The 9,518-nt window shown below is 35.9% G+C and overlaps 2 protein-coding genes across 3 annotated transcripts in view; one reads left to right on the forward strand and one right to left on the reverse strand.

The window, feature by feature from the left end:
- Nucleotides 1-1,118: 1,118 nt before the first annotated feature.
- On the reverse strand, nucleotides 1,119-2,851 carry LOC104810171 (zinc finger BED domain-containing protein RICESLEEPER 2-like). Its single transcript, XM_010536367.1, has 2 exons — nucleotides 1,649-2,851; nucleotides 1,119-1,202 (listed from the first exon to the last, which is right to left on the reverse strand). The coding sequence occupies exons 1-2, from the start codon at nucleotides 2,849-2,851 to the stop codon at nucleotides 1,119-1,121; spliced, it is 1,287 nt and encodes a 428-aa protein (XP_010534669.1).
- A 6,247-nt stretch (nucleotides 2,852-9,098) lies between these two features.
- LOC104810017 (putative nuclease HARBI1) overlaps nucleotides 9,099-9,518 on the forward strand; it is a 3,042-nt gene continuing 2,622 nt past the window's right edge. Inside the window, exon 1 of one of the 2 annotated variants that reach the window (XM_010536177.2) lies at nucleotides 9,099-9,516. In XM_010536177.2, the coding sequence (XP_010534479.1) occupies nucleotides 9,430-9,516 (87 nt within the window). In that variant the 5' untranslated portion in view covers nucleotides 9,099-9,429. The remainder of the gene's footprint in view (nucleotides 9,517-9,518) is intronic. The other variant, XM_010536176.2, reaches the window with a different exon arrangement.

The following is a 9,518-nucleotide window of genomic DNA, read 5'->3' on the forward strand; positions in this document are numbered from 1 at the left end:
AAATTCTTTTATTTTCCAATAGTGATAATCATCTATATGTCACCTTTTCTAGATGATATCTCTATTTTCTGATGCAAGTTTTGTCTATCCGGGTAAATAGTTTCGAGGTTTAATTTCATATCACTATGTAAATTAAACCCTAAAATCATACAATTCAAGTGATCAGCAAGAATTGATGCATTAAGAATCATTCACTCAAACCAAATATCAAACCAGTAATAATCAAAATACCCACACATAAATAAATCCTTAATACAAATTTAAATTCAAAACCTCATGACGGGAGTTCAACACACAAACACAACCAGAGAGAATAACAAGATATCGCACGGAAAAATCCCAGAGAAAGAATAGATAGAGAGAGTTAGAGAGGCTTAGGAATTATGGGCAGCGTGGTCTTCCTCCTCATCTCCTTCTTCTCCTCTGGAACCTCCGTGCGACGCTTGGGTCGGACCTGCAGCTCCTCTCTTCGGTGAAGCTCTCTGTCGAGAGCTGTCGAAGCTCTCCTGGCTCTATCCTCTACTTCTCTTTTTAATGAATGCCAGCTCGAGTGAACATCGTTGTCTCCTTTCTTTTAGCTCAGCGCAAATCAAGGAAAGTCTGTTTTTTTTGTCGGCCGATAAAACAATTGTGCACTCTTGTTTGGCCATTTGTGAATACGTGGGTCCGGTGGAGGTTAAAAACAATCGTGCGATTGTGAATAACAATTGCTCGATCGTTGAGTTACTACTATTATTACAATATATTATATACATATATATTATACATAATACACATATACATACATGTATTAGATGTATATATCTATTATACATATAAAAACATATCCATACATAAATCTAATATATATACGGATATATATATATATAATATGCAAATATAAATAACGTACACATATACACATATTTATATAATAATATATATACATCCGCTAACATATATATATTATAATATTATATATATCCACTAACATATATATTATTATATATATTTCCACTAACATATATATATATATTATATTCACTAACATATATTATTATATCGTGTATTATGTATATGTTCGATTGTGCGATCGTAACAACGATCGCGCGATCTTGTGTTTTTTTGTTTTTGTTTTATTAAACCAGACCAATTTTGTACTCATTTGTTTTCCATTCGATTTCCTTGAAATTGCGTCGTTTAAACTCAAATCTCCAATTTTCCTGCAAAACAATATAAACAACGAAATCGAAGTAAAACTGTACAAATGATATCTATTAATGTATAAATAACGTGAAACTCGATAGATATCTTAAATTAAAATATAATGTTATTTACATGTTATCAATGTCGTTATACTCATTCATTTCTAGCCTTTTGTCCTCTAAATATATTTCCAAAACAGATCGTCCCTCTTGAGCAGTAACCCTTTTTTCATATGCTTTAAAAACCTATATACCACACCACAGAGAAGTTAAACAAAATTATAAAATATTAAATCAAAGACACATAGATTATAAGATTAAACGAAACTTATATTTAGAGCAGTCAAACGTGTTCCTCTTCCTTTTGCGAAACACCAACTTGGACTTGTAGTTCCACGTGAACAACTTGGAGATACTGATTTGTTCTTGTATTGATTAAAGAGCAACACCAATTTTTTTTTCACAAGATCAATTTTTTCCTTGGAAGTGCTCAGATCAATCTCACTGTAAGCAAACTCCAATAATTCCAACTTCATTCTAGGATCCAAAACAGCTCCTAACGCAAGGGTCACACTATACTCCTCCCAATACTTATCGAACTTCCCCTTCATATTGATGGCCATAGATTGAATGATTTCATCTTCTTCGTTTTTCATGTAGTCCTTCAGCAAACACTCTATTCTCCATACTTGAAAGAAATATAAATTGGAAGTAGGATATTTAGACCCAGAAAACAAGTTGGTGATCTCATAGAATGGCTCCAAAAACTCACAAATCTTTATTCCTCTTTGCCACTCTTGTGTTGATGGATTATACTTATAGTTCCGATCAAGCAATTGCAGACTACTAAATGCACGTTCATACTTAATAGCAATCTTGAGCATCATATAAGTCGAGTTCCATCTGGTACAAACATCTAAAAGCAAACCTGTCCTGCTATCAACGCCAACTTGCTCACAACAGTCCTTAAACATATTCATCCTTCCTTCTGACCACTTAACATACTTCACACTTTCCCTGATCTTATACAAGGCAGAATCAACCACTTTTAATCCTTCTTGCACAATAAGATTTAAAATATGTGCACAACATCGAACATGGAAAAATTTTCCATCGCATAATAATCCATTTTGTAGACAAAGCTGGTCCTTCAATATACTCTGCATAGTATCGTTAGCTGAGGCATTATCAAGCGTGAGCGAGAATATTTTGTTTTCTATCCCCCAATCTTTCAAACAATCGAGAACTTTCTTCGCCAACTCATTTCCAGAATGCGGAGGAGGCATGACACTAAAAGATAGTATCTTACTATTTAATCTCCAGCTATCATCAACATAATGCGCAGTAAGGCATATATATCCTTCAATAGCTATAGATCTCCAAACATCGGCAGTCAAACAAATTCTATTAGGGACAGAAGCTATCTCCATTTTCAGTTTCTCTTTATGATCTTGATGCAATCTCTGGACCTCAGCAACAATGGTATTCCTAGAAATTGGTTTGAAATCTGGATTCATGTATTTGAGCAATTGTCTAACTCTCTTATACTCCACAAAAGAAAATGGGAGATCATGCTCTATGATTGCCATGGCTACGCACTTACGAACCATCATACCATCAAGTTTTTTTGCGATTATCATTCCGTCTTGAGCAAGTATCTCTGTCATTTCAGAAAATTTACTAGGCATTCTTTTGCATACAACCAAATGTCGGCGGATGGTAGATGTCCCGTGTCTTCTAACATTATCCGGATAATCCTTTCTACAATATTTGCAGACAATCTTATCCCCAACTATTGAAAAATGATCCCACACACTTGAAGTGCGTAAACATTTCTTAGTACTTACTTGATCAAGTGTTGCTAAAGACTGACTTGGTAATGACGATCCATCGTTGGCACTTTCTCCTCCCGATGCAAAAGTATCCGACAATACTAACTCAGACATATCGCTGCAAGAATCATTTTAACATAGCATTGTAAGAATCAAACCACAACATTATTTTATCAAAAGTATCTCATAAATTTGTACAAACCAATCTAAGAACATATCTAAGATATGGTTTGGAGTTTACGGGTCTGATGGAAATTGGGTTGAATAAAACGATATAAAATTGCACATTCAAGTGTGACATATAATTGAAACCAAGACAACAATTCAAGATTTAAATAAATCATACATTTATTTCACAAGTCTTTGTCTACACGTGCAGAGAAGATTACACTTCATTTATATGACAAAGCTCATATTTAGGAATATCAATGCTTTCCAATTAAAAAAAAAGACATCCAGAATTTTTACACCAATCAATCACACCTAATTCAAACAATGGATTCTAAAATCATCAAATTGAACACGACAAACTCGTTTAATCGAATCATAAAATATAACATATGTTTATTTATGATTCTAACTAAACCCAGAATTTAAACTCGATGATTTATACTTACCCGATAATTTATACTTGGTGATAAAGAGCCCAATGATTTTCTCTGCAAATTTATATTTGGAGATTCAAAGTCTGATGATTTTCTGAGGCAAACGATTAGGGTTTTCAGAGAAAGTTTGGATTTATCGATGATTAAAAGGAAGAAAAAGATGAACGATCACTAATCAGAACGAAAGGGAGATGAGAGAAATCATCAGAACGATGAGAGATTCGCAGTTAGGGTTCATAAGGAGAGAGAAATATGAGAGATGAGAGACGGAAGAGAACGTACGATATAAAAAATTAGGGCAAAGAACAAAAGAGTAATACATTTAATTTTGTAAATAATTGGGTCAATTGGATGAGCCCATTAAACCCATGGGTTTAATGGGTTTAAACCCATCTAACCCATTAAAAATTTTAAACCAAAAGACATAACCCAAATGTAGTAATTGATGGGTTGGGTTGGGTTAACCCATATAACCCAACCCAACTTGACATTACTACCCACACATCAACACGAGACCTTTTAGCGTGTTTTGTCCTCACTCGCATACATCTCGGAAAGTACTTTTCAGAAGGTCACCCATCCTAAGACTACTTCAAAGCGAGCATGCTTAACTTTGGAGTTTCTCGAGATGGTTAACCGAAAAGGTAAACGCATCTTCTTGCTATGAGTAACTCAATCAATTCCTTTAAGTTATCTTTGACTGTGTAGTCCCATACCTACGCAGCCCTCAGATCCCTCTCATTCCGATGCGTTCGATTCATCCTGTACTCCCTATCCAGAAGCTCGTCAGGAACTGCTTCTTGTCTGTGCCTTTTGCACCGGCGATCACTCCCCACCCTCCTACGGTATCATAGGTTGTCACACAGCAATCTTCGATTTGACTAGACAATCAAAATATTTGGTTTCCTGCAAAACGAAGATGAGCCATACTTTTACAAGAAAGTCAATGGGAGCGCAGTGGTCTTTCTTGTACTTAATGTAGATGATATATTCTCATCGGAAACGACGTTCCTACTTTGTAAAGAGTAAAATCCTGGATAGGATCGATCTTTTTTATGAATGACCTAGGAGAAGCCGCCTATATTCTGGGCATCAAGATCTATAGAGATAGATCGAGAAGGCTTCTTGATCTAAGTCAGAGTACATATATTGACAATGTCTTGAATCGGTTCAAGATACAAGACTCCAAGAGGGGAGTCTTGCCAATGGGACATGACGTGACTCTCAGAAAGACTCAGTGTCCAAAGACACAGGATGAAAGAGAGCGCATGAGTAGGATTCCATATGTCGCGGCAATTGGATCCATCATGTACGCCATGTTGTGTACTCGCCGGATGTATCATATGTGTTGAGTATAACTAGTAGATATCAGTCTACACCAGGCGAGGCTCACTGGATTGTGGTCAAGAACATCCTTAAGTACTTGGGAAGGACTAATGATTTGTTCTTGGTATATGGCGGATTGGAAGACGAGCTCGCTATAAATGGTTATACCGATGCTAGTTTCCAAACCGATAAAGATGGCTTCAGATCGCAGTCAGGTTATGTTTTCTGCTTGAACGATGGGGTTATCAGTTGGAAGAGTTCCAAACAGTCCATCGTTGCAGATTCGACTACAGAAGTCGAGTACATAGCAGCATCGGATGCAACTAAGGAAGTTGTTTGGATCATGGCGTTATTCCTAGCATGATGGTATTGTGACAACAATGGTGTGATTGCGCAAGCTAAGGAACCCCGGTCACACCTGAGATCCAAATACATACTCAGACAATTTCAATTGATCAGAGAAATCACCGACAACGGAGACGTAAAGATAAACAGAGTATCGACAGATGATAATATTGCCGACCCATTGACCAAACCTCTCCCTTCGTCAAAGCATGATGGTCATGTTAGAGGTATAGGGATTATATAATTGTAGGATAGATCATAAATTATAGTGGAAGATTGTTGGTCGTAATGCTCTAGAATTATCTGTGATATAACATTTGACATTGTATTGATTCATTTGGTTTATAAATGCATTATTTTTCCTTTATATAATTTGCGTGATCGTTATATATTGGTATCCTCGAATCATTACAGAATGATTCTAAACTCCCTGGTCAGTTGTCATTGTGGGAACAATGATGAATTAAGACCATTATGAGGTGTGATTGATGCATTGGATGCATATCACAATCATAGGTACCCGTTGGGGACGAGTGGCTGGATGATCTACATGCATGAGATTGTCATATGGACAGACTCATGACTTGAATCTCATATAACGGTTTGTTCTTAGATCCTCAGACCTGAGATGTCTAGAGTATCTAATATGAGGAGTGGCGTATCTTGATTGCGTCAAACATCATCTTTAACCGGATGATTATAACGACGTTACTAAGATACGTTCACAAATCATATGGAGATAATAGACATATGATACATGACTTGTCACCTCCTTAAGGGAAGAGATATCGTTGGGTCCTCTCGTGGAAGTCGGACTGTGAGCTATAGATGAAGTTGTATCTATTATATCAGTCGCTTTGCCAAGACGAGAAAATGTTTGAACTTGAAGGGTGGTTCAAACCATGCTCTTATTCAACATATGATATTGTGAGACAAATGATCAGAATTCGAACTGTTACTGCCTACGTTAAATCACCTCTAACTCTATTCAATGTGGGTGGACATGATGTCTTGCTAGAGACTAACCATGATTTGTGGTTTGGAAAAGGTTTTCGAAGTCACTGCCACTGCGAATGGGCCTACAGGGCCACACACACCATTAGAGATGAACTACATGTCAAGAGATGAATGCGGAAAAGGATAACGGGACGTCGGAACGAACGTCAGAAACTGGAAGTGTTCCAGACGTCTAGACAAATCGCTCTAGCCGTTCCGATGTCCAAGACCGAGAGGTTCAGACTGAAGGCCAGACCGACCGGTCTAGGACCCAAACTGGTCGGTCTGACTTTCGGACAACTTTCCTTTTTTTATGAAGTTTAGAGTTTTAGCAACCTTATTAAGCATGGAAGCATCCCCAAACTCTAGTGAATCAACCTCATACGTCTTACACTCTCTAGAGCCTTAGAGAAGAGTTTTCTTGAGTTTTAAACCCCTGAATAACGATTCCAAGTCCCAGACATCGTTTTCTCTTCATAAATCATAGCAGATCCATTCCAAACCGTTTGGAATCCTTTCCACCGGTGTGAATATGTGTATAGGAGCTGCACTTTCAAATCTTGGTGATTAAAACAGACCTCAGATCAATATAGAGATAAGTATTCGATTCTCTCGGTGATATACACGTTCTTTTGGGTTCTTTATTACGTTTGGTTGCGTGTGACGCTTGGCTAGATTTTAGATTATTCTTCCGCTTCATGAAACCTAGAAACCAAACCCTAAATCGATGTGATTGCATGCTAGGAACCGGTAGTCGTAGCGAACCCCAACATAGAGTTGGTCCGAGACGGGCGAGCCCGTTCTAGTGAGAATATAAGCTAACACAAAAATGATAATTTCTCGTGCACATTTCATATTTTCTACACGATTTGTCTACCAATTTTCTCGCCAACAAAAAAGTAGTCGTCCATGGTAGAAAAATATTTTTGAAAAAAGGATAAATGCAAAATAAATAGAGAAGTAAAAATGTGGTATCTTGTCAAAGAATCATATATAATAAAAAAATATATTTATCAATCGATTCATCTGAGTTTTTCTTTTTGTAACTAGATATCATGGACAAGGTTCAAACTAATTTCAAGAATCAGGGAAGTTCGGGTGAATGTCCTTCTCCAAATTTGGAGTTCGAATTCGGGGTGGGACAAACGTTTTGCATTTTCGTTTCACCGTTTGAACTACCCAAGTTTGCACGTCTGAGTTTTTAAAAACCCGATCTTTACAAGTAAAATTCGGGATACCTAAAAATGCTTTCTGGAAAGAAAAAAAAAACTCATTGCCACAAAAGCCATGGCTGATGTTGTTGGCAACAACGTACGTAGTACAAAAGCTCTAAACTTCAAATCCCTTTTGTTCTACCAATCCTAACTCTACAATGAATTCGTAAGAGTCAAAGAAATTCTTTTTTAAATGAATTAGTTGGGATACTATTATCATATAATATATAATAATCTTCGATATTTTATACTCGTAAAAACATGTTCGCGATGAAGAACAGAGATACACAACGTGTGGACGCAGGTGTTTGATCATCGGACCAAATAAATGGTTCGCATCGTTCATCTGTTTCTCTTTGTGAATCAGTGTTTGTTTAGTGTTATTTATTAATTATAATTATGTGATTAATTATATACCCTAATTAAATTGTTAGAATACAATAAATACAAATCACCATCATATCATCGTCACCCACCAATTTTTCAGTTACATATGTGACAATAAGATTTTTTTTAAACTTATGAAATCCGTTTTTGATGTTCTTTTGACCTGCGAAACGTCAGTTTGTAGACATTTAGATAAGAGTTTATGATTTTGGGATTTTCTTTCTTGTAATCTACCACCGATTTTGTATTTACATTTTATGTATGTATGTCCCGTGTTTCTTTTGTGCGTGTTTATACATCTAGAAGGATTTTGTATTATGAGTTTTTTATTTGGTAAATAATCGAATCCATTCGAATCGAATAACGTATAATAGGAACTGAATCGAATTAGATATAAAACTAAATGATTATGAATGTTTTAAAACCAAAATATCCAACTCGAATCCGAACAAAATCCGTAAATTTCTTTAAAAAATAGTATTTTAATTATAATCGAATCGAATTCAATATAAAAATCGAATGATTATAGTATTTCTAAAATCGAAACAATCAAATCGAACCCGATCAAATCATCCCTAGTTTGTATAAGTACCCTTCACCTGTTTATATTTCTAATTTCGAATTTAGGGGAAGAAAAGATTATCGGTTAATAACATATTGTATATCTCTATATACGAAAATTTCATGGTGAATATGATTGTTGAATTGAATTGAAAAAAAAAATATCAATGGGTTTTCATAAATACAATTGGAAGCAACATCCTATAATTTTCACAAGAATAAGTTTGGGCATTGACTCACTTATGGGCCCACAAAAACCTTAATAGGAATCAACACATATATCATATACGTATATTATACCAAAATTCTATACTTACTAAGCTTAGCAGAAAAAAAATTCTGTTTACTAAACTTAATATATTTTGTAACGGATGAACAATTTTAGATTACTCGCATAATATGAGGAAATTTGAGGAAACTTTAAGTAAAAAATATTGATTTTTGCTCTAAATATATTTTGTTAAAACATTATATATACATATATAATACTGAGTAAGACGGCAATAGAAATGGAATATATACCGACCAATATAAATAGGTTTCGAATACTAATAATTATTAGTTGTAATTTAATTTGCACAAAATGTAGAATATCGTGAATTAATCAATATGCAAAATATCATGTTTTAAAAGAAATCGGATCCGCAAGAGTTAAAAGGAAAGGGAAATTTACCCAAAGTAGAAGAATTAGAGCCAAGAGGACGAGCTTTACAGCACAAGAAACCAAACGTTATAAGCTCCGATCGCATAACCCAAATCTCTCCTCCAATCTCTCTCTCTCTCTCTCTCTCTCTCTCTCTCTCTCGTGCATGTTCGTCAACCATGAAACCACCAAAGGCCCCGAGTCTCCATTGAAGCACAAACCCGCAGAGCTCCATTCGTTTTCCGTTGTGTTGCTTCGTAATCCTTTCCTGCGATTCCTCTGGTTTCCTTAGGCGGGTTGTTCTTACTTCGAAAAGTATTTCACTGGATTTCTTCAATGAGACCTCTCAAAGGGATCAAGAAGAGGAAGAGAGTAGCGGAGAAGAAGGTTGACCAAAACGTCTTGGCCGCGGCGGGCGCCGCCCA

This window comes from Tarenaya hassleriana, unplaced genomic scaffold (assembly GCF_000463585.1).
Source record: "Tarenaya hassleriana unplaced genomic scaffold, ASM46358v1 Cleome17, whole genome shotgun sequence".
NCBI classification, from domain to species: Eukaryota; Viridiplantae; Streptophyta; class Magnoliopsida; order Brassicales; family Cleomaceae; genus Tarenaya; species Tarenaya hassleriana.